This window comes from Coptis chinensis, chromosome 3 (assembly GCF_015680905.1).
Source record: "Coptis chinensis isolate HL-2020 chromosome 3, ASM1568090v1, whole genome shotgun sequence".
NCBI classification, from domain to species: domain Eukaryota; kingdom Viridiplantae; phylum Streptophyta; class Magnoliopsida; order Ranunculales; family Ranunculaceae; genus Coptis; species Coptis chinensis.
The window spans coordinates 83873376-83898752 of NC_141458.1; the positions used below are offsets into that span (position 1 = coordinate 83873376).

The 25377-nt window shown below is 36.4% G+C and overlaps 2 protein-coding genes and 1 non-coding gene across 3 annotated transcripts; 2 read left to right on the top strand and 1 right to left on the bottom strand.

The window, feature by feature from the left end:
• The first annotated feature begins 1118 nt into the window (after positions 1-1118).
• LOC147511181 (uncharacterized) lies at positions 1119-3773 on the top strand. Its single transcript, XM_086598384.1, has 4 exons — positions 1119-1515; positions 1715-1776; positions 1899-2396; positions 3354-3773. The coding sequence occupies exons 1-4, from the start codon at positions 1119-1121 to the stop codon at positions 3771-3773; spliced, it is 1377 nt and encodes a 458-aa protein (XP_086454510.1).
• Positions 3774-16203: 12430 nt separating this feature from the next.
• LOC147511182 (uncharacterized) lies at positions 16204-25203 on the top strand. The gene is made up of 6 exons (XM_086599372.1): positions 16204-16372; positions 16478-16771; positions 16858-16962; positions 17058-17132; positions 17213-17458; positions 24726-25203. Exons 4-6 carry the CDS (start codon positions 17130-17132, stop codon positions 24990-24992), a joined length of 516 nt encoding a protein of 171 aa, XP_086455498.1. The 5' UTR covers positions 16204-16372; positions 16478-16771; positions 16858-16962; positions 17058-17129; the 3' UTR covers positions 24993-25203.
• LOC147511183 (small nucleolar RNA Z103) lies at positions 22504-22602 on the bottom strand. Its single transcript, XR_015219605.1, has one exon. It is a non-coding gene; the product is annotated as a small nucleolar RNA Z103 (small nucleolar RNA).
• Positions 25204-25377: the final 174 nt, after the last annotated feature.

Genomic DNA, 25377 nt, shown 5'->3' on the forward strand with positions numbered 1-25377 from the left:
AGTAAAATAAGGGGTAGGCCCAAGGGGGCAAAAAATAAACGTCATTAATGTCTACGCCAATCTGTGTGTGGAATGTGCGGGGCACTAATGAAGTTCAGAAAGCTAAAGAAATAAATAAAATGAGAATACAGAAGAACTTGAGTGCGTTTTGCTTGCTAGAAACTAAAGTAAGGCAGGACAAGTGTGAACTCATGCGGAATATGTGTTGTCCTCAGTGGGAACATATGAATAACTACAGTAGAGATCCTTCAGGCAGAATTTGGATATGTTGGGACCCAAGTATACTACAATTTGTCAAGATTATGGAATCCGACCAATATATTCATTGTAAGGTAACCCATATCCATTACAATGAAGTGTTCTTTTTTACAGTGATCTATGCTAGGAAGCTAAAGTTGAAAGATTGAAGCTATGGCAAGACATTAGAACAATCCATAACTCTATTAATCTTCCTTGGAATGTTGTTGGTGACTTTAATAATATTACCAAGGCAGAGGAGAGAATGGGTGGGGAACCTATGCACTCGAGAAGCTAGTGATTTTACTGATTGTCTAGTAGCTTGTGGTCTTTCTGACTTAGCTTTTAATGGTTTTTTCTTTACCTGGAGCAACAAGGTGGATGGGCCTGGAAGGATTATGACCAAGATTGATAGGTGCATGGTTAATAGCCCATGACTGACACGATTTCCGTCCTCTAAAGTGGAATTCCTGCCACATGGAATCTCTGACCATTCCCCTATTCTTATTGAGTGGAATGCACAGAGCAGAAACAAATCACCGTTTAGATTCAAAAACTACTGGGTGGAGCAACCGGAGTTTCATATTATTCTTGAAGAGGTGTGGAAGATTGAAATTTTCACCAATCCCATGTATGTTCTCATGCAGAAACTAAAGCTTCTGAAGGAAAGATTAAAGCCTTGGGCCAGGAAGAATTTCTCTGATCTTCATGGCAGAGTTATAAAAGTTAGAGAGGAGCTATATGACATCCAGATGCAGTTGCAGGACAACCCTTTCAATCCATATCTGAGACAAAATGAAAAAGTTGCTCTTAACAAGTACCAAATGCTTGCTAGAGTGGAAGCCTCTAAAATTTAGACTAAGGAGGATAGTGAATGAATGATGGAAAGAGATAAATGCATAGCCTTTTTCTTTAATCTATCAAAGGAGAAGAGAGCTAGAAGTGGTATTTGGAATCTTCAAGATGCACAAGGTGACACAGTCAAAGGGCAAGAGGTTTCCAATATGATTGTGGAGTTCTACAAAAGGATTCTTGGCACAAAGGGGGCGGAGATCTCTTGTCCTGCCTTCTTTCAAAATTTATCTGTCAAAGCCACTGTCAGAGATACCATTTCTTTGGACTCTGAAGTGATGGATGAAGAAATCAAACTAGTTCTTTTTTATATGGAGGACAATAAGGCTCCTGGCCCAGATGGATATATTTCAATTTTCTTTAAGAAATGCTGGGCTATTGTTGGACCAGATTTTGTCTCTGCTATTAAAAATGCCTTTAGATGTTGTAAACTCCCTAGAGGAGTCAATGCAACCTTTCTCTGCCTTGTGCCTAAAGTTAATAACCCTACTAGGGTAGAAGACTTTAGACCTATTTCCTTATGCAACACCATATACAAGTGCATGTCTAAAGTTATCACTAATAAATTGAAATTAGTGATTAATGATCTGGTTTACTCTAACCAATCAGCGTTTATCCTTGGCAGGTCTATACAGGACAACATCTTACTGTCTCATGAGCTTTTGCGAGGAAATGAGTGAAAACATGGTACTCCGAGATGTTCTATCAAAGTTGATATAAGGAAAGCCTATGATATGGTTAGCTGGGACACTGTACAAATCATGCTAAATACTTTCAAGTTCCCCCCTGCTATATGTAATTGGATCCAGATGTGTGTATCATCTCCCTCCTATTCAGTTATGATCAATGGCTCTGCAGAAGGTTTCTTTCCTGGTGCTCGAGGCTTGAGACAAGGAGACCCTATGTCTCCATATTTATTTGTTTTGGTCATGGAAATCCTCAGTTGTATCCTTCTAAGGAGCATCAATGAGAAGAGAATCCAATTTCATCTGAGATGCAGAAGAGTGAGACTCTCACATTTGGCCTTCGCTGACGATGTCCTTCTCTTTTGTAAGGGGGATAATAACTCTATCTTGGCAGTTAAAGAGGATCTAGCAGAATTTGGAAAGGCAACAGGCCTTAGTATTAATACTCACAAAACTACCATTCTGACCGGCGCTCTAAATCATCAAGATGCTTTATCTCTTGCTTCTCTATTAGGAGTCGAGTTGGTAAAACCCTCGGTTAGGTACTTGGGACTCCCTCTGATCTCAGGGAGGTTGGGTATAAGAGAATGTCAACCACTTATTGAAAGAGTTACTCAAAAGGTCACTAACTGAAAAGCCCGACAACTATCTCATGCCGGTAAAGCAATGTTGATCAAGTCAGTACTCTTATCTTTCCACATTTTCTGGGCGAGAATTTTATCCTGCCTAAAACGGTTTTGGAACAAGTGGAGAGAATCTGTGCTCGGTTCTTATGGTCTACTAATGGTTCACAGAATGCTTTTCACCGTGCGAGTTGGTGTACTATGAGTAAACCAAAAAAAAGAAGGAGGTCTTGGGTTTTCAAGGCTGCATAGATGGAATCGAGGAGCCTAGTGTGGCTTGGTCTGCAAGGTGGTTGTCAAGGAAGACACTGTATGGGTAGATTGGACTTGGCGGCAACACATAAAACAACAATTCTCCTGGACTATGAATACCCCGAAGGATTGCTCTTGGACTTGGCGGAACATTCTAAATGCAAGAAAGGATGCTATGAAGCTTATCAAGTATACAATTGCTGATGGGGACAAGACCCTTCTATGGCATGATATTTGGTGTGGCACTTAACCTTTCTTATTTAATGCTGAAGCTGTGTCAGCATGGCAACTCCCTCTAAATGCCAAGGTTAGCTACTTGTTAGATAATGGGCAATGGAACAACCTAGTGCTACAGATGCCAAATTTAGCTTTGAAGAAAGAAATACTCTCCACCTGTGTCCAAAGGCATCTCCCTCAAGACATAATTGTGTGGACTCCCCACCAGAGTGTAAACTACACCTCTTGTAGTGCCTATACTGTTCTTAGTCCAGAAAGGGATGAAGTGCGATGATCTAGTTTTGTGTGGGGAAAGTGGGTATTGCCTAGACATTCCTTCACATGCTGGCAACTGTTTTCCAACAGCATACCTACCCAAGATCGTCTGGTGCATAAGAAAGTGTTAACTTATTCAATGTGTTGTCTCTGTAACAATAGTAGAGAACACTCTAAACATCTGTTCTTCGAGTGTGCTTACTCCCAGCAGGTTATCTCCAAAATCAAACAACTTCTTGGCATTGTGACGGATTCGAGATCTATTAATCGAGAATGGTCCTCTATTTTCAGGCTTTGTAAAGGACATGAAATTGGGAAAGTCTATAAAGTCTACATATGTGCTGCAGTAGATGCGATATGGAAAGAGAGAAATGGCCGGAGATTTCATGGTTCTTCCAAGACAGCTTCAGTCCTCTTTAACAAACTGGTAAGGGACCTCAAAAATTATCTTGTTGTTCTGAAGCCTACTCTAAAAGATGCGCCTGTGTCAAGAGACGTGAATGACAGACTTGAGCAGTCGTGGTACAAGGCATGGTGGAACGATCAGAGACAGATTTGGTCGGGTTGTTGCAGCGTACAGAGGAAGTGGAGGAATGCTATCGGTGCTTTTCCAAGAACTTTTGGCAATTGAAGTCGGGTTAAAAAGATGTCTAAATGAGGGACTGTTGAAAGTAGAAGTTGATTCAGACTCATTAAGAGCAGTTAACGTGATTAATAAGAAAGAAAAGCCTCCTTGGTTACTGCCTGGACATAGTCATGGCTATCCATTTTTTGTGCCCTCTTTTTGAGTTCATTTCCTTTCGACATGTAGTCAGAGAAACTAACCGGGCAGCAGACTTTTTAGCTTCTATTAGTCAGGCCTTTTATGTAAATTTTTCTTCCTTTATACCACCCCTTGATGAGACCCTCAACAACATTATTGAAGAGGATGCACAAGGGAGAGTTTATGTAAGAATTTCTTAAGTAATACAACAGGTGAGGGCCTACCAAACCCTAGCTTAACTTTAAAAAAAAAATGCTACTTTGCTTATAGTAATACTCGCAAGCGCACGAGGTCTATCGTAATAGGTGCGCAAGAACGAGGTCGATCCCACAGAGATTGCTGTTTAGGGACAATTGAATACTAAAATATTACTTATCCTAATTCGACAATGTTGTTTTATAGAAATTTGGAATTAACTATTATCTAAAACTATTTAATTTAACTACAGTCTAAGAAATGAATAAACTAAATAATGGGGTTTTGCTAAGTGGAGAGAATTCTAGGACGGTCGAATCCACCTTAAATCTTCCTAGACACTATCGACTTAACCTTTGATATTCCAGTTATATATTTCTGAGTAGCATTATCGATGATAATTGATTGCTTTCTCGATGATATTATCGTTATAAATCTTTTTGTACTTTCTTCACAAAATTATCTTCTTACTCAGCTAAAGATTAAATCCAAAGCATTATTTGTCTTCTTGCAGCACAAACAATCAAACGATTTAATACTAACAATTATACCAAGCTTGATTAATAAACTCCTATTCAAACTACCGAAAATGCATCACATAAACGGTGAAAGAAATAATAGATATATTAATCACGAGTGCAAAGAAGAATTTAATCATTAAAAACAATTCAGGAATACCAAATATAAAATCTCAAACATCCATATCGATCTAAGGTTTCATCTACGCCTTAGAAATAGTTTAGTTACACATAATGATTGAACTGAAAATAAAGTAAGGTGAGGAAAAACTCATGTCGACAGCAAGTTCGGCTTCGCCTTCCTTCTTCTCCCTCCAATTCTCGCTCTTCGGTTCTCCGTTCTTTGGTGTTCTGTTCTGTGTTCTGGATATTCTGGAGCCCCCTTTTCTCTCGGTTTCTCTCGTTTATATAGAGGTTTGGTAGTCATGTTTTTAGTTGGAATGGAAACTCCCAGTTGGTCGCCTCAGTTTTCGGTTTTCATCTAAGTCTAAATTAAAGGAGCTACTATTTTTGGGTTTTATTTCCTATTCGCAATAATGAATTAGAGAAGGAAACTAAAGATTTGATTCGGTGGTCCGATAGATAGTTTACAAATTGAGGTGAATGGGTTAAAAGGGTGGTTATGGGCTTTTAGTGTGTTGGTCTCTTTTGTTACTGTTGTTTCACATGGTTCTTTGCTAAAAACTTTGGATTACTAGTCAAAGACCATGAATACTGAGTAGTTAAGAATGCTCTTAGTGACCCACGTCAGCCGTTTTTTTTTCTCTGAGACTGACACATCAGATTTTACAATAATTCGGCATAAAAAAAAGGAATTCTACGCCCTTTTTTGCCAATTTCAACTGTTCATAACCCAAAATAGATAAAAACCTCTTTCTATACTCTCTTTTCAATTCTACAAAACACTCCCAACTCTGCAAAAAAAATCCATCTCTTCAAACCCTCTCTCTTATTCTTCTCTTCTTCCAAAATTAAACTAAGAAATTGTTCAAGATGACGAAGTTAAGTCTATGGACGAGGTAAAAAAGGATGATAAAACGTCTAATTGGTTATGGCGGTGTTTTGGGTATTTACGGTTTGATTATTGCTGTTATTATTAGTACGGGTATTAATCCAAAAGCCAAATCCTATTACCTTTTTGATGGGTATGCACATCTTTAGAGTGGACTTTCTTGTGGTCTTGCTGGTTTATCTTATGGTATGGCTATTGGTATTGTTGGTGATGCCGGTGTCAGGTAATAAGATTCTTCATTGGTTTTGTTCTTAGTTTTTTTTTTTTTTTTTTTTTTTTTTATGTTGTCAGTTTGGCATTATTAACTAGATAACATGGATATAATAGTTTAGATTTTTAGTTATTGTAGCTCCATTGGTTGGTTTTCTTATTGTTAGAATGTATATGCTTGATTTTCTTATTGTTTCTTTTTTGGATTGGTATAGTAAGAGGTAAGTACAATATAGATGTATAAGATGAGATACCCTTCAAAGTGATTACAAAGGATGAAAAACTAGAAAGATAAAGTTAGTACAACTCCATGAATAGAGAATTTCTTATTAGAATTGGCTATGTTTGGTTAGAGCCTGTTGAAGAAGCATTGGGACCTCAATATTGTGGTTACAAGCAGTAAATAGCTTCCTGTTATAATTTTACGTGTCTATTGGCTCCCCTATCTAGCTGTCTAACCTTGCCTATTAGAATGGTTCTGATTTTTGTGAGACTGTGGTTTAAAGAAGCCGTTTTTTGAACATGATTGATCTAAGTGGATCTTGGTAGATGACGTTGGAAGGATTTACCAGGGAGCATTGTTTGGTAGAGGAATAGTTGTTAAGTTGTTTTATGTTCCATGAGAAAAACTCAGACTAAGCAAAAGATCTATAAGAGGGTAAGGGATGGGAGATGAGTTTGTTGACAAAGTGTTCCTCATTAGTGTTAGGGAGAGATCTGTGTGAGGGTAAGGAACGGGATATGTTAACGAGCCGGTGAAAAGATAGAACAAAGGAGAATTTTGGATGGGTTGGTTCGAGATGGAATGCTTTGTTTACGAGTGTGAACAGAAAACCGAGGTATAAAACAAATGGCTGAACTCAATATTTAATCCAAGTGACTTGGGTATTTGAAAATACACGGAAGGAGAAACCGGTTGTTTGAATCCACGAGGAAGACTCATAATGTCTTAATCAGTTCTTTTTTGCAGTCAGGTATCTGGTACCTATATGTTATGATACTCTGATCCATTATTTTAGACAGATTTGAGCAAACAGATAAGGGGTTATGTTCGATTATTACATGAGTTCTCCATTAATGAAAATGGATTTTATTAGATAGATATGTATTTTTTTTTGTCACTTTTGATATGTATACTAATGACTCCATTGCAAATATGAGGACTTTCTTATATCATTTTATTTATTTATATGGTAGTGTAGTTTGGGTGTGATGGCAAGTACAACATGTTTTATAATTGTCAGCAAAAATGACATTCCTATTACGAAGCCGAACTCGGCTCCGCCCCTAAAGTATGTTATCAATCACTTAACTGGGTATGGAATTCCAATTATTGTTTGGGAAGGTCGTAACAGCATGTTATACTTCCTTGCAGATTATATGCCTAATGTTTTCAAATATATTTAGACTTCCGAATGAGTGTTTGATTTATTGCCCCGTAATCCTGTGACAGAAAGAAGCTGCTGCTCACCAGCACCAGTTTATATTGCATGTTGCCTTAGATATCGTTCAAGACCTTACATGGACTACAAGTGCTATGTGAGTTGTCATCACCTGTTTCTTTACACTACGTCAAAACAAAGGATTTAGGACAGACATGATGCCCCAGAATATAACGGCTTCTAACTGTATAAAACTAAACCACGGCTAATTCCTGGCATTAGACATCTTATATCAGTCTATTCATATTAAATCATTTTCCCTGTCCGGTTTTCAAAGATGTTGTCGAGTTCCCTCTCCTTTGGAGCCTAAAACCATTCCCCCAAAAAAAAATTGACCCAATTTGTTTTCCCTCTTAAAATTTTAGGTTCCCAACAAATACCAATCTCTCACTCCGTCTTTCTCTCACTACTATAAAAAAAAGAAGGTAACCACTTCTTTCTCTCTTTTTTTCCACTGAAATTGGTTTCGCACTTAAATCCCCAAATTCAACATCACAACATTCACGAAATTAAGCTACACTCTCGATATCCAGCAAACAAAAAAGAAAGGGACAATCCATTCTTTTCTTTTCCCAGCCGTACTACGACTTGCCAACAAAGAATCCTCACATAGGTAATTCCTTCACTCGGTAGCCACTATTTTGCTTATTAGTGTCTTTCTTCTGTTTTGGCACTTTGGGGGTTTGCGTGTTATTCACGTTTTGCTGATTAGTGTCTTTCTTCTGTTTTGCCACTTCGGGGGTTTGCATGTTATTCACTTTTTGCTGATTAGTTTCTTTCTTCTATTTTGCCACTTCGGGGGTTTGCGTGTTATTCACTTTTTGCTGATTAGTATCTTTCTTCTGTTTTGCCGTTTCGGGGGTTTGCGTGTTATTCACTTTTTGCTTGTTCTTCACTAACAAGTTTGTGATGTTTTGATTTAATAGGTTCTTCTCCTGTTGGAATTTTTCTTCAAGTAAAGGTTGAATTTTTCTCACTGTTGCTCCAAGGCAAGGTATAAAATAGTTTAACTATATTTATTCTTAGTTTCTAAGATTTAACTTTAGAACTAGGAAGTGTTGAACCTGTCAAAAATGGCTCTGACATCCATGTTAAGTCTGGAACAATCATTGTGAAGCTTTTAAGTGGAAACGTAGGAAGTCCAACGTTGTGAAGATTTGAAACAATCCTGTCAAGCTTATGTCAGAGCTGTTTTTACTGACAAGCTTTTAAGTGGCTCTGACTTAACATTTTGGAACAATCCTATTTCAAAAGATTTAACAAATGATTATTCTCTACCTCTTCCCCATACGTTGTGAAGATGGGCATACCAGAATTTGAAGTGGAATAGGGAAAGGAGTTGAAATCCATGTTAAGAAATTTGAAATTAAGATTAGGGACTTTCAAAAATTGATTGTTACTCATACACTTGGGCTTAAGAAGCTTGGCATTCCTTGCAAACATAGAAAATTAATATTGAAGTACATCCACAATTAATATTAAGATGACTGCATGCCTGCAATGCTAGTGTCGGGCTGTTGTTGTTTCATGCATGATCAAGTAGTATTTGGGGTTTGATGATAGTGAAATTGTGTATCTCATAGCTTTTGCACAAAGTGAATTTGGCTTGAAAATTGTAGCTTACTGAGCATCATGAAGCTACTTACAATATTCTAGCTTTAATTAGGTTGTTCTCTCTATCACATTTTTTTGTGTGATAAGTAGTGTTTGATTGTGAAGAGGTAAATTTAGCTAATGTACTTGGGTGGTTCGTATAATTTTAATCATCTTCCTACAATCCATATTTATCTAGTTTCTGTTCTAACTTGCAAGATTAGTTTTTATGCATGATTGACATTATTATAGTGATCATGTGTTACTATTCTGGTTTTATTTAATACAACCAGAACTGAATGTCATGTACCCTATAGGGAAAACAAAACAAAAAACAAAAGAATAAAAGATTGGAGGCTAGAACTTAATATTCTGTACGAAAAATGAACTATACATTCTAGTTTCCGTAGAAACAAATATATTTGTTCCTAAAGAAATTTGTTCTCCTACTCTGCAATAGACATGTTATCCATGAGGGGAAATCTTTAAGAAAAGTGTATGTCCAATGATTAGTGAAGTTGTAAACCTACTACATTATCCTGTTTTACGTTTATGTTATCTGTATATATGGGGTTTTGCTTGTTTTTCTTATTTGAAATTTCAAAGCTTGAAACTTTTATTTTTGTTATGGGGTTTGCTTGTTTTTCTTATTTGAGTTTTCAAAGATTGAAACTTTTATTTTTAGTTTTCAGTTTAACAAGTTTGTGTTGTTTTGATTTAATAGGTTCTTCTTCAATTGGAATTTTCTTCAGGGAAAGGTTGAATTTTTCTCACTACTTTCCAAGACAGGGTATAAAATGGTTTAACTTTCTTTATCATTTGTTTGTCATTTGTTGTGTTTCTCTTGTTATTTTATGTTATTATGTCGTTGGTATTATTGTTTTTATCTGATGGTATAAGTATAAGTATAGTTATGAGTTGTATTTTTTTTTGTCAGTCTTTAAGAACATCAAGTGCATGGTTGATTAAGTTAGCTATTTTTCATTGTTTGGATATTCAGCCTCTACTGATTTACAATATATATCTATAGATTTCAGTTTGAGTTGGACTAGTTTATTTCAAACTTTATATTTTCAAATAACCTGATTTCTTGTTTGTAAATGATATGACTTCTTTGGCATTAATTGGTCTTGGCCATAGAGAATAAAGAAGTTGCTATTAACTTGAAATCACCAAGTGTCCTATATATATATATATATATATTGTTTGCATTGTTACTGTAATTGTTCCAATCTTGAGCAAACCATTTAGACTTGGTAGGTGGGTTGTTGGGGTGCTAAGTGTGTTAGGAGGCAGAAAGGAATTTGAGTACCACTTTCTATGATATATACCTTTCCTAGGTTCCAAGTTCAATACTCTTTTTGAAATCATACTAATATTATATATGTTGATGTATTTATCTAGAAAATGTCTTCAATGCTTCCAAGCAAGAACTGGATGAAAGCACCAACTTCGTCTATTGAATACCTTCGAGGTGTTAAATCATTCATCCAATTCATGCAAGAGAAATTAGGAAAGGAACTTGACTGGTATTGTTGTTCTTGTGCTAAATGTCGTAATTTAGGGGGGAAGTCAACAACAAAAGATATTGCCGAGCATCTTATCTGTGATGGTATAGACGAGACATATACATCATGGATACATCATGGAGAGTCATCTTCCAAAAGTAGTAACTATGTTGAAGCTCCCACTAGTTCTTCTACTAGGGGTCCTGAAAATATGTTGCCAAGGATGGAAGAGATGGTCAATGACACATTTGGACGAAGTCATCCTGTTGACTTAGATGCATGTCTTAACGAAGTTGATGATGGAGATGATGATGGAGATTCACCCAATGCCATACCGCAGGATGTTCAATACGACAAGTTGATGGAGGATGCTTTAAAACCAATATATCCATCATGTCGGGCAGTCGGGGTGAAGATTCGAAATTATCGACGACGATTGAGTTGTTGAGCATGAAGGCTAGACACAAGTGGTCTAATAGTAGCTTCACAGAGTTGTTGCAATTCCTTAAAAAGACTTTACCAGAAGAGAATACACTACCTGAGAAGACCTATGCTGCTAAGAACTTGATCAAACCTCTTCGCATGAAGTGCGAAATTATTAATGCATGCCCAAATGATTGTATTATATACTGGGGTGACAAATATAAGGATTTGATTAGTTGTCCCACTTGTGGTGAAAACAGATGGCAACCGGTGAACCCGTTAAAACCGAAGGCTAAGATTAAACCATGGAAGAAGCTAAGGTATTTTCCTTTGGCTGAGAGATTGCAAAAGATGTATAGCATACCATGGATTGCATAGAATATGAAATGGCATGCAAATGCAGTTTCTGACCAACGCTATATGCGTCATCCTATTGATTCTTCCATGTGGAACTCAATTAATCTTAAATGGCATGAGTTTGTTGTGGAGCCACGTAATGTTAGATTAGGGATTGCAACAGATGGATTTAATCCATTTGGGAACAAAAACAACATTTATAGTTGCTGGCCTGTTATGATTACTCCATACAATCTGCCTCCTTCATTGTGCATGCGGAAAGAGTTTACTATGTTGACACTTTTAATTCCTGGTCCAAGTAGCCCAGGGGATAACATCGACGTCTTCCTGCAGCCTTTAATCGAAGAGCTAAAATAGTTATGGGGTGCTGGAGTTGAATCATATGACTCCCATGCTAAAGAGACATTCACTATGAAGGCAATTTGCTTGTGGGCGATACACGATTTTCCCCATTTCACCATCTTTTCGGACGAAAAAGCGGCGGAAGGTATGCATGTCCTATTTGTAGTGAAGATACAGATTCTACTTGGCTGAAGCATGGAAAGTTTGCTTATATGGGTCATCAAAAGTTCCTAGCAGACCCGAATAATTGCTTTAGAGTCCAGAAGGCACAATTTAATGGAAAAGAAGAACATGGTAAGCGTCCTATTCGTTTAAAGGGTTCTCAAGTAAAAATTAAAATGAGCCAAATTCAGAACAAGTTTGGCAAGGTGCCGGATACACCGGAAGGAAGGAAGACGAAGAGAAAAAGGACTAAAGAACTAGAAAATTCAACATTTTCAAAGGATTCTATCTTCTTTACATTGCCGTATTGGGAGATATTTTTAACATTTGTGTAGTAGTATATCATGTAACTTTATGTATACATATCCATATATTCACTTATATATTTAATTCCTACAAAGATCGCCTATTTTTGCCACAATCTAGATGTGATGCACGTGGAAAAAAATGTAGCGGAGAATCTGTTTGCAACAATCATGGGTACAGGTAAGAGTAAGGATGGACTCGAAGCCCGTCTGGACCTTAAAGCTAGGAAGATAAAGAAACACTTGTGGCCGGTAATGAAGAATGACAAGTGGTCTTATCCAATAGGTGTTTTTTCTCTTTCACTTGCAGAGAGAGTTTTGCTTTGTAGAACTTTGCACCAATTGAAGGTTCCTGTTGGATATAGTGGAAATTGGAAACATAATGTGGACTTGGAGGATTTTTCACTCAAGAACCTAAAATCCCATGACTATCACATCCTTTTACAACATTTATTACCGGTGTTATTGATGCATCTATTCAAAAAACACAAGCCATTGCGTGAAGCTATTCGCCAGTTGTCTTTATTCTTTAACATCTTATGCTCCAAAGTCATTTGTCGTGCGACCCTTTCGAACATGAGAAAACGCATTGTGGAAACTTTGTGTGTATTTGAAAAATACTTCCCGCCTTCGTTTTTTGTTTCAATGATACACCTTGTTGTGCACTTAGCGGAAGAGGCACAAATTTGCGGACCTGTTAGATATAGGTGGATGTATCCTTTTGAGAGGTGAGTAACGTTCTTTATATATATCTTTCTTGTGATTAGTATGTAGTCATTTTGTATTAATTAATGGCACATGCACAGGATGATGAAATTATAAAAGGTATGTGACCAATCAGACTTTTGTCGAAGGTTGCATCCAAGAACAGTACCTCGTGGAAGAGGCGATGATGTAGTATGGAGTACATTCATGATGGCAACTTGGGAAGCCATAAGAATGGGATAAGGGTGGTCATGAATGAGGATATTGAAAGTGCACACCCTATGGATAAAAATGGAAAGCAATATGTTCTTCCAAATATAGAGTATCAACAAGTTCGCAAGTGGGTTTTGACGCATTCTTCGGAAAATGCCGAGTGGGAAGAGTAAGTCATGCATTTACCATTATTTTGGTAGTCAATACTTAAGTTATGCATGTCAACTGTCCTGAATTTTTATTATTTTCATAGGAAGTACCAAGTATACCTCCAAAGTCAGAAATCAAGGGGTAAAAATCGTAGGGGCAGTCAAGCAAAAGAGTTGGACTACATTCCTTGGTTAAGACTACAACTACAAAATGAAAAAGTATCTCTTTTCAAGAAGATTGTTGATGGTCCATCTTTTACAACGGTGTCATATAATAGATACACAATGAATGGGTATGTTTTTTATACGTCGGATTCCAAATCAACGACTACAACACAGAATAGTGGGGTTTCCATGAAGGCTGTGACTAGTTTTAGGGCAAGCGCCAAGGATAAGAACCTTGTTGATGATGAAGTCACTTACTATGGAGTTGTCAAAAGAATTCTTGAACTTGATTATGTAGAATTTAAACAAACTGTGTTCTCATCGTGATTGGATCGCGATTGAGGATAAAACAAATGGTTGCACTGATTGATCCCCGATCTGAACTTGGTATTTGTAAATCTTGGGAGGTTCATGAGGAATACAAGTGAGGTTGACGAGCCCTTTATTCTCGCTTCTGAAGCTAAACAAGTCTTTTATTGCCGAGATTTGAGTAGAGATAATTGGCATGTTGTCTTGGATGCTCCAAAGAGGTTGAGTGAAAAGATAGATGCTTATGAAGACCCATTGGTCTTCAAGGCCAGAACAAGTGCTAATGATTCTTCATCAACAACTCTATTTGAGGACGTTCTAGAAGTTGCAGAAGATTGGATTTAATTGTAATGAATAATCTTTTTTTTTATGTTGATGAATAATCTTAATTGAGGACATTCTTAGGAAACTTATCAATGAATAATCTTTTTTTTTGTATGGTTGATATTTCTGGGAAAGCTTTTTTGAATTGGGTATCTTTTGTTTCTATCCATCTTTTCCAATTCTCAACATGGTACAGGTGAGTTAAACAGTATGGCTTGAACATCTTGGGTGTTATCTGTCTAGTGGGTTTTTCTATTTTTAGTTTTTTCTTCGAGTGGTGCAACATATGATATATGCTACATCTATTCCATGTTTTGTTTAATTTCGTTGCCTTAGATTTTAACCATTTTGTTGAACTTTATATTTAGGTAAAAAGAAGTCATGTCAGAAGCATCTGAAGCAAGTGGATTTTAAGCAAATGAATCTGAAGCAAGTGAGACGACGACAAAACCAAAAGGTAAAGTAACATTTTTTATTTGATTAATACAAATAGCAGTGCATGCTTGCGGTAGTCCAGACTATAGAGTAGTGGAAACACTTTTTTCCTAAACTTCATCAACAAAAGCCATGAACTTTGTTATCTGTTATGTTGATTTGAGAAAGCTATTTACTTAATATATATGTAATATATATATATATATATATATTATCTGTTCTTTGGCTTCTAAGACTTGTAGGGTCAACTTTGTAATCCAAATAGCAGTGCATGCTTGCGGTAGTCCAGACTACAGAGTAGTGGAAACACTTTTTTCCTAAACTTCATCAACAAAAGCCATGAACTTTGTTATCTGTTCTGTTGATTTGAGAAAGCTATTTACTTAATATATATTATTCTGTAGCGGGCATATTTTACGCCTTTCAGGGAGTGACATTTTGATTTGGTGTTATTGAGAGATATGTCGTGATGATTTATTGTGTTAATGGTCATGTAGCTTCTTACAACAATATGGTACAATATTTAGAACTTGTAAATTTGGAAAACCACATGAAGTGAATTGTATTTTGCAAATAAGAGAATAAACTAGCTCATCTGGATGTTACTGTGTCTGCTCCAAATGTAATTAGATTTATTGACCTGCAAATCAACAGTGTCCCATATATAATTTTTTTTTGTTGACTTTTAGATCGGCTGTGATCTGTGTTTGTAATTTTAAATAATAAACAAACAATTTTTTTGTTTGGAACTGTGGAAAGTTGATGGATCTGCTTAGTTCTTCAGTCCTTCAAGCTTTACAGTTTTTAACTTCTCATAACGTTTTTTAGCTTTTATGATTTATGAATCAATAAAGGCAGCCCCAGCGTGCTTTTTAAGTTCACAAAGCAGATGTTGGGAAATATGTAAATTTCCAGGGTTCGATAGATATTTTGTCCTGCAATAGTACAATCGCGAGATTCAGAGTTCCCGGTTACTCTGTTTTATGTCTTGTGATTTCGTATATATGCGCGATGACTACGCCCCCACATGTGTAAGTGAGCCCCAAAGCTCGATCTTGGACTCGAGTATCTTGCTTTTGACCGGTATGGACTATGGAGATGGACTCGGATTCGAGTGCCTACTTATTCTAACCTCATCAAGAATTTCGAGATCAAGACTATAATCTGGCTTTAAAGTGCTTAGCTTGCAGAAGTATTTCATTGACTGATGCCTTGTTATATTGTTGTAAAATTGATTAGGGAGGCGTTCTAGGGACATATATATTTGACATTTAGTTTCACTCAAAGAACCAAGGACCAAGAGTTAGCCAGTAAGCATGGCAAGTCCAAAGCTAGTATTTATTGCTTTTCATATTCTCGAGTTTTTGTTGTTTTTTATCTGATTTGGCTCTTGTATGTCAACTGCGTCATTTGGCTTTTAGTGCTTCTCATTTACTCTGTTACAGACAACTTATCTATAGAATTTTTTTTAGCTCTAGAACTTTGTCTCTAGAAGCCTCATCTCTAGAACTTCATAGTCTGATTGTATATTTCATTTTCTTTTGGGAATTTATTTGTCTGAGTTTCTACCTATTTTCCTTTACTTGTTGTTTGATATATTTCTTAGGTAGTTCTATAACGAGGCATTTCCCTATGTATATAGATGTTCTTCTATTTTTTTGTACCTGTTTTTCTCATGAGTCTTATCCCTAGAATAATTTGTAGGACTTTACCGTCCTTTGATTTTACATTTAATTTCCTTTTGATAATTTATGTCTGAGTTTCAACCTGTTTTCCTTTACTTGTTTTGTAATATTTGGTAGGTAGTTCTATAACGAGGCATTTTCATCTATATATAGCTGCTCATCTGTTTAAATGGATTAATGTGTCCCATCTATTTTCCCTGTGTATTTCTTTATATATATCATCGGTTGCTAATTAATCCACTTAGGTCCAAGATTCCAAGTGGAGTTTACTGATGATGGACAAGCTACTGGACAATATCTAGCAAAGCATGCCACTATAGTCGGGCAGGTGGCTAGGACACACTGCCCACCTATGTACAAGGACTGGGCAGAGGTTCTAGAATTAACAAAGGATGCTTTGTGGAAGAATGTATTGGTAAGTGCAAGTCACTCCACCTTATTTTATTTCGGTAAGCATTTTAATTTATATTGTATCCAAATTTGTTTACTAATGATTTTGACATGCATGTCCAATTTGCAGGAAGAAATTGATCTTCCACTCATCCGAAAAGAATGCACTCTTCGTAAGCTTAATACAACTTGGAAGCAGAAAAAATATGAACTTCGTCAGGTGTATGATAAATTTCCGACAGATGCAGAGCGAAAAAGAAATGTTCATGTCAAGGTGAAAAAGGAATAATGGGAGGCATTCGTCGACATGTGCTCAACAGAAGAGGATAAAACCAAGCGATTAAATGGAAAGTTAGCAAGGGAGCAAATGAAGAACCCACATACAACTGGTAGAATGGGAGCAGTTCCAGTTATTGAGCAGTTGGTAAACATCTATTTAATGCCATAAAATTATCATATGCACTCAACTATTATTAGTCTTTATCTACACATTCATTTAATATGTTACAGAAAAAAAATAGCCCAACTGGTGAGGTTTCAAGGACAGAAGGATATGTGGCCATCCATACGAGGAGAGATGGGAGTTGTATCAATTTTAAAACGAAGCAATCTCTTGTAAGAGACAACAAGACATTTATATAGTAATTGCTTATGTTTGTATGACCAGGTATTACGTACTTAAGAAATGGTGACTTTGATTTCTTTTGTAGGAGGAAATTAACAGACTTGTTAGCAATTAGCCTAACATAGTGGAAAGGGATCTAAACAATGACCCCATTGCAATGGTGTGATGCTTCTCATCTTGTTTTGGTTTTGCAAATGGGTTTTGTTCAAAGTTCTACCTAAACTTTTGTTTGCTTAATAGGTTATTGGTCGTGATAGAAGGGGACGTGTTCGCGGTCTAGGTGGTGGTGTCACAAAGACTGTTTACCATGCTTCAGCTCCTTATAAAGAGATTGCTCAAAGAGAGAAGAGAGCGTGTGAAAGCAGTGAGTCAGGTTATGAGGCGGTCATGGCAAGACTTGATGAAGCAGACAAGGCTCGCAAGATACTTGAGAATGAAGTTGCAGACCTTAAGCGACAATCTTCAGGGCTTGGAAATGCATCTCAGGTAATAATTTGTTAATTTAATTATGTCTAGACTAAGAATATGAACATAGCATATGTCCCTTATTAAGTTAGGAGGAAGTGGATTGGGTTTCACCAAGTTCTCTCACATTGATTATGTTAGATGGAAGGCAGAGAACAGGATTGTGCCTGGTGTCAATGCCAAGCTTCTTGGATGCAAAGAGCCCTGATATTTTTACTTAGGCACTTTATCTGTTTTGGCCTTAACAAACCCAATATCAAGAGGACGCCATCTGACTTCAATTATACAACCTGCTGGCTTTGGTTTACCTCGAATGCCATCTGACTTCCATTATACAACATGTGTCCATTGACCAAATGAAGTTTGTTATATTTGGGTCTGGCTTTCGTTAGTGGGAGTTGTTCCTGTTGCAGCAAGTCAGAACAGTCTTCTTCGATCTTCTAATGTGAATAACGCAATAGATTCTCCTGACTAAATCATGTGAATATAACATCAAAGCCCATATAACATCACTATTTGTCAGCATACTCTAGGATCTTTCCTGGATCACGTGAATATAACATCGAAGCCCATATAACATCACTATTTTCTGGATCTCTCCCTTGGATGCTAGTGGGAGTATGGGACTCAACTTTAGTTAGACTCTTATCATTTGTCCAACTACAGTACACAATGATTCTAATTCTCTTGTTTTGATAGGGTCTATTTAGTCGAAGGAATACTTACAGCATAGGTTTGTATGGCCTGAGCTTGAACATAGTTTATTATGATTTAGGACTAACTTAAGAAAATAAACTGAGCTTTAACGCAGCGAAACTTGGCTGTTTGAACTCAATCAATACCATCTCTTAATGCATAGAGATTTCTTTCTGCTCTGACATGAAGAACTGCTTGTCTACATGCACCATACTTTACTTTGTTTGTACCGTGTTCCCTTTCTTTACTTTAGTCGTTCATTCTTTGCTCGAGAGGATACTGTCCCCAACTCTTTGCTCACAAAAGAAGCAACATACATCTTATTTGACTAAAGTGATTTTGACTAAAGAGAAATGGCCATAGAAAGGGTATCTCAAAAGAGCTACTATTACTCTAAGAGATTACTCTTAGGAATAGAAATGCTTCCACACCCTTTCGATTGGCTTAGAAGTGGATTTCCCTTGGGCAACCAGTTGCTAGTCATGTTCCTATTTTGAGTGCTGGGCATTGAGTCTATCCGAAAGCCCAAATTCGAAAGCTGACATTGAACTCAGAAAAAAGCAAGCTAAGCTGCTCTGATTTTGAAAATAGCATTCCTCTTGAGAATGATCTCAAGTAGTCGTTTTTATATTTTGTCCCTTCATTCCAAATATAATCTATTCCATATCCGACTTACTATTCTGGACTCGCTCAAGAAAGAATACGGGGCTGGATCAGCTATTCTTGCAGTTTTTCTTGCTTTGGCGGGAGCAGCATGGTCTTTGGATTTGCCTGACATTCTTTGTTTTAACCTTTTTGGTGCTCTTTATTGGTTATTCATTTATCTATCTATCTATATAGAGATTAGGTGGGGGGTATATGATAGAACGAAAGAATGGATTAAGAAAACATGGCTTTATTGGTTATTCATTTCTAGGCCATTTACCCGAGCTTGCTTGGCTTTCAAAGTGGATTAAAGGGATAGACCTTCTTCTGTTAATCTTAGGTGTTTTTTGTTTAGTTGAGGACTATAATGGGGAGGGCAACAGACCCACTCACGATCTACTAAAAGGAAAGTACCTTTATATTGGTTCAAATCCAATTCGTGAGCACATTACTTAGTAGTGAACTGTCCTGCTAGCCTTACCTTGCAGTGAAGTTTCTTCCTTCCTGCTTGAAAAAAAGCATTTCTTTTCCTTCTTTCGTAGGGGAAATACTTCACACTGGAATCCGGTCTGTCTATCTTACATCGGTTCTTCCATCTCGTTCATACCCGTGAAGAAAAACAGAAGAAACCAAAGAAAAGGTTGGCACCATTTCATGGGCTATTTCTCTTTGTTCAGTCAATCCCTCCTGTTGGTCGGTAATACTACACTATCTCTATTCCACTTTCCGCCGCTTTCAGCTTTCACAATCTATCCCGCTTCCAGCTTGCAGGATGCAGCCCAACTCAACTAGCACGAGGTCAGGCAAGGTCAGAATCAAGCCCAATAACTATGGCTTGTAGGTACGGAGCCCCAGGCAACAGTGTTAAGTATAGGTAAGTCAGTCTCCTTTCTTGTCCTTATCGTTGCATGTATATAGTAGCTCAACCTCTTGGTTTTCTCCTTGTCCAATGCGATTTTCAGGTGCTTGCACTCCGAAACATAGTGCCCAATACCCTTGCAATGTGAACATAATTTAGGAACCTTAGGTTGTGCCGCAATAACATAAGACTTGGTGGGTATAGTTGATTGTTGGGTTTCGATTTATACACTTGTAGGAAGCACCCTCAAAACCAAATGGAGTCGACGCCATTTAACCCGAGACAAGATACAATCAGTAAGACAGTTTCTTAAATTTTTACCCGATATGAAATTAAAGGAATTGCAGGTTGAGTTTTGTTTCTCTACTGGTGGGCATTTGTCTGTTAACCACTCAACATAACATATGGACAGAAGTGCATGGAATGTAGGGACTTAGAAAGAATTTATTGGAAGTCAGATGTTTCCAAACACAATATTCTGAGATTGTCTTGTCTTTACCAGCACCTGTTATCTTGTCTAGCAACTATGGATTGTCAGTGAATACGTTTTGTTGATCATGTACTTTCTTGTAGACATTGCCATATATTTCTTTCAGTATGGCCAGGATAATTTCTAAGTGAAGATCAAGGCATTTTTTTTTGTTTGTGGACTTTGTGAACACGCTGTCTTATACTCTTTTCAACAGTTCTTTTTGGCCTAGTTAATTCACTGGATACATATCGCTGGCAAAAAAATTATGTTTTCTCATTTGGTTGACTGAGACTAGGAAATTATCATGCCCTTAACTTGCTGAAACTGAACATGCTATGCATATCCAGTATGTCACCTTCAAGTTTTCTCTGTATATAGCATAATATGCTAATGAAAACTATCGAAGTTCTAAACAACGGGGGATTGACAGTTGAGGTAATCTAGCAACACATTACAGCTTTACCCTGTTATGAGGTAAGCCTTAATCAGAGGTTTACATTATAACATAAACAAGTGAGGACAATTTATATAGAACGAATCCGTACGTATATCAAAAGGGGAACATTCAAACAATTCATGGTAACTATCATAGCTACATTCAAGTATTCATATTTAGTGTTCTTTTAGGTTTTCTGTCCAGGTCCTATTTGCTATGTTGATTTTTTTTTGTTCGGGTCCTATTGCTACATGTGTTCGATTTTATTTGTTCTAAGAATTTTAGGAAAAACAAACTTGGGTCACTACAACAGAATTGTAGGGGAAAGACACATTCTGGTGTGTCTTTTCTCATAAAGAACGACACAGGCAAAGTGTCGGATTGTGACCCGTTTATTGGGCTGTCTTTTATTTTAAAAGACGCATACAAAAGTGTCGTCTGGCTCACCAAATTGCCTTGTAAAATGACGCTTCATTGTGTGTCTTTTTATAGTTTTGGGTTTTTTTTAAAATAACACAAAACTTGATTGTTCAGAAAATCACTAGAGATTTCAGTGTAACCAATAACCCCGCAAACCTTCCAAATAAACACTAAAATATTATATGCATATCAAAATGAGCATTCCGAAACATTTGTTTTGTATGTAGTTCAATCACCTAGTATTGAGCTAATTGAATCACCTATTACAAGAATAAAAATGTTATTTTCCTACTAAGTTTAAGCTTTGCTAGTTGCCTCGATCTAAATCCTCCATCTCACTAAATGCACAAATCCTCCACAACTTGCTAATTGCACGCATTGCCATTTTCTTCACGATTCACAAAGCAACATTTTAGATTAATAACTTCAACAGATAAAATCCAGTTACTTCATCAAATAAGTTTATGATCTATAGGAGTGACCAGAATTTAAAGGACAATCAATTTTCTTGATTTACTGTCTTCTACGTGACTCAATCTTAAGTACATCATACTATGCAAAGGACTTGCAGAGAGATGCAGCTCTTGGTCTTGAAGAAACTTTGGCAACTCCCCATTATTATCAAACATGTTCAAACTTTTTTAGTTCTGGGAGGTAACCAATGGAGCTAAAATTCCACCTTCAATGTCGTTAAAAACAAATCGAGATTAACAAGTGAGGTCATATTTCCAACTGAACTAGGAAACATCCCATAAAGATTCAAAATGTCCTTCAAAACCTACCACCTCAAGGAGTACTGCTGTTGCTCCAAGGAGTGTACCTTCGATTCAGGAGCCCCCACGGCAGAGAACTAACTGGGTTAGGAGAAACCCAACTATTACAGCAACTCAAGACATAGTAGTTCCCCCCGTATGTAAATCCAGTTAATGTAGTGGCTCAAGCCATAGTAACTCCACCAGTAACAGAGTTAACTTAGACCACTGAGGTTATTAACTGTGCCAGCATAGTAAGGAAAGATCAAGTTTACTAAATGGCGAAAGCTCTTAGGCAAACAAGCATCGCTAATGTTTCTGAGAAACAAGCCTTGAAACTGTCATCATTGGCTATTTTCATTGATCATTTGAACTCTACCCAATCAACTTAATAGAACCTCAATGTGCAAATTTGAAAAACAAATTAAAAAAAACAAAAAATCAGACACATTAGACTTACTAAAACTAAGTACTATAGCTAAAACATGAATTAATTAACTCAAAAGTCATGCATTACTAAATTTATTTGTTACGCCCATATCAAGAATTACACTACTCAATGCCGTGTGGCCTACATTCCAAATTACATTTTTTATGTCAATATTAAACATTATTCTAGTCGATTCCTACATTTCACATGTAATATAAAAATTACACGACCCGGTAACAAATCTTTGTACATTAATCAACACATGACACTAATCATCACCAACATTGTCTACACATATACTAATTCCTTAGCTAACCAATACCATATACAATTCAATTACAGTAAAATCATAATTGATGGATCGTAGTCCCGGCTTGATAGATCTCTAAAAGAGAAATTTAAACGCATAGTATAATCATTGTCGATAAGTTTGGGGAAAGGATCATCACTTCCATCATACTTTTTTAACAAACTAAACAATAATAACAAGTTATAATAACACAATAAAGTCTCGGACATCCAAGGAAGGAATAAAGCAAAGCATTAACTCTCAAGCCCGTGAAAGGCGAAAGCTCTTAGTCGGCAATCATCTGTTTCGAGAAACAAGCCTTAGATTTATCATCATTGACTTTTTTTTTTTCCACAATCAATATTCACAATGGTAATAAGCAATGCACTCGAATGAAAAGGACTAATAATAAGTTTTAAAAAAATCACAGATCTTTCGATCTCTTTTTCGATATGAACCAAAGAATTTAGGTATAGAGATGCCTTGAAAAGAATTCAAACTCTGAAACTCAAATCTAAATGCCTATTGAGGACACAAAAGATGTGTTGTAGTGAGGATACAAAAGATGAAACAGACCAGACACTCTCAAATTAACAGATAAGTGGACATAATAAATGCAATTATAAACAAATAATATCAAAGGACAACAACGATATCAACAAATAAATCTCGTAGAGCATGAATGTTATGTGGCTAGTTTTGACATTGTGTATCGTGTAAGAATAATTCTGATTATCCTATTAATTTACACAATACAAGCCTGCCGGATTACAATGTCAACTGTTGGAAGTTTCTTAGCCACAAAGATGTATAAGCATAAACATCACACTATCACAAATAACATGGTATTGGAAAACCAAAAATAAATAAGTCATTTTCAGATTAGCGAATAAGTTGTCTTAAATTTGATAACAAAGGTAAAAACACAAGATTAGCTCCTTTCCTCAACCATAATTCTTTTGATTTCAATACTTCATTTATGTCTTAAATTTGAATCTAAAATCACTTATATCTTGTTACCATACAGATACAAGCAAGCACTAACTAATGGTCAAGATCAGTAGTACTACTCTTCACTCGTGGTTGTAAATAAATGCAAATTGTTTTATCACATGATATGAAATGCTTTGACATTGCTAACAGATCTTGAAGTTTATATAGATGTGACATTTTCCTATATAGATGTGAAATTTTCCCGATCTGTTTTCAGCCGAGAAGCAAAAGCCGGGACTTTGGGGAGAGCCTGCACCACCACCGGCGTTTACTAATAGCTAGAAGTTTATGCTCTCTGCTAGTGTCACCATTATTCCTGGATTGTCACATATTAAGTGTAAGATCCTGTACACTGCCTTTAACGTTTGAGCTCAACTGTGCTACTTATCAGTTATCTAGCTAGTTCATTGGCTTGACGCGACATGTTGAGGGATACAATTAAACCAGAGGGGAGAGAATCCCGCCTCATAATATGTGTGCCTTCCACTCGGAACACATCAAACTTGCTTCTTATAATTAATATTCACTTATGTCACTCCTGCCTAGGTTTCGGTGTAAATCCTCATCCACATGTGGTGTCCTCATTGTTGAATGGTCAAAGGTTGATAGTAATTGTACCATAGGGAACAAGAAATAGGGTTCCTTAACCCAACTTCAAACCAATTCATAAAGTAGCCCAACATAACATGATTTGTTGTGAAATAAGTAAATAACACATCATAGCATTGGCATCGATTATTCAAAAATACCAAAAATATTTACAAAAGCATCACTCATTCAAAAATATTTCTCAAATCAATGTTAAAATTCAGGTAAATAAGATAACTAAATCAAAATTATTCAAATCAACAAAATCAATGAATTTAACAATTCGATTTGAGGAGAATATAATGATATAATGATAAAACTAGGGTTTCTAATTAGATTTGAGGAGAATGAAAAATCACCTTATTGAGGACAACGAAAGAGAGTGGAATCGCCTTTGAGTAAATCACCTCTGAGAAATGAAAAAAAGAAATGAAATGAAAAAAGAAAAAAGAGTTCGGTGGTTTTTATTTCATTTTGGGCTGTTTATATTGGGCTTTTCTTTTTTAAGTATTTCAAACAAAAAAATAATCGAGACTTTTTGTAATATAAACGGCGCTGGTTACAGGTCCAAAGATTCGGCACTAATGTTAGCGTCTTTTAACCTGTCTTTTATTAACCAATCTGGTGTAGTGGGTGCTTTTGGTTCTTGTGTTCAGTAAGCTATTTAAAGTCTCTAACGCTACATTAATTTCATTGTTTTTTTCTTAGAAAATACAACAATCACCAGTTCGTGATGATTCCCGCAATATCCGACCTCAATCTACAACTTGTCACTTGAAGAGTTTCATAACAAAGACTGTGGTTGCACTTGGAGAAGTCTGCACCTATTTAACGACACCACCAAGTTCGTATAATGTCCGAATCGATGAGATACTTGATGATTTTGCACCCTTGTATGAAGGAGATGGAAGACTTGGAGATATCGTGCTTGGTGACGTGATTACTTGGCCAAAAAATTACGTGGTTTTTCACTGATCGATAAAGCTTTTAAATCGACAAAAACTTATCTTCTTTTGGCGTGCCTTGTAAATCCAAGTACATAGTTGTTTTTTGGTCTTTGGATAGTGTTTCTAGCTAGCTATTGAATACTTGAGCAACAAGATCGAGTTCAAATATTTTGGTATTTTGTCAGACTTCAAGTTTTATAGTATATGGTATTGCAATGTAAACATTTTGGATGGAATGATAAATATAAAGATATTTTGGTACTTAAGTTTGATTATGGTTTCTTAATTATCGTGCAGTTTGAATTTAAATTATTTGGGTAGCCAATCATATTGAAGCAGCAGGTGGATCCGATAAATTAGATTTTCAAATACTCTACTGTCATTAGACGTCTGCAATAAGAAATTGAAACTAT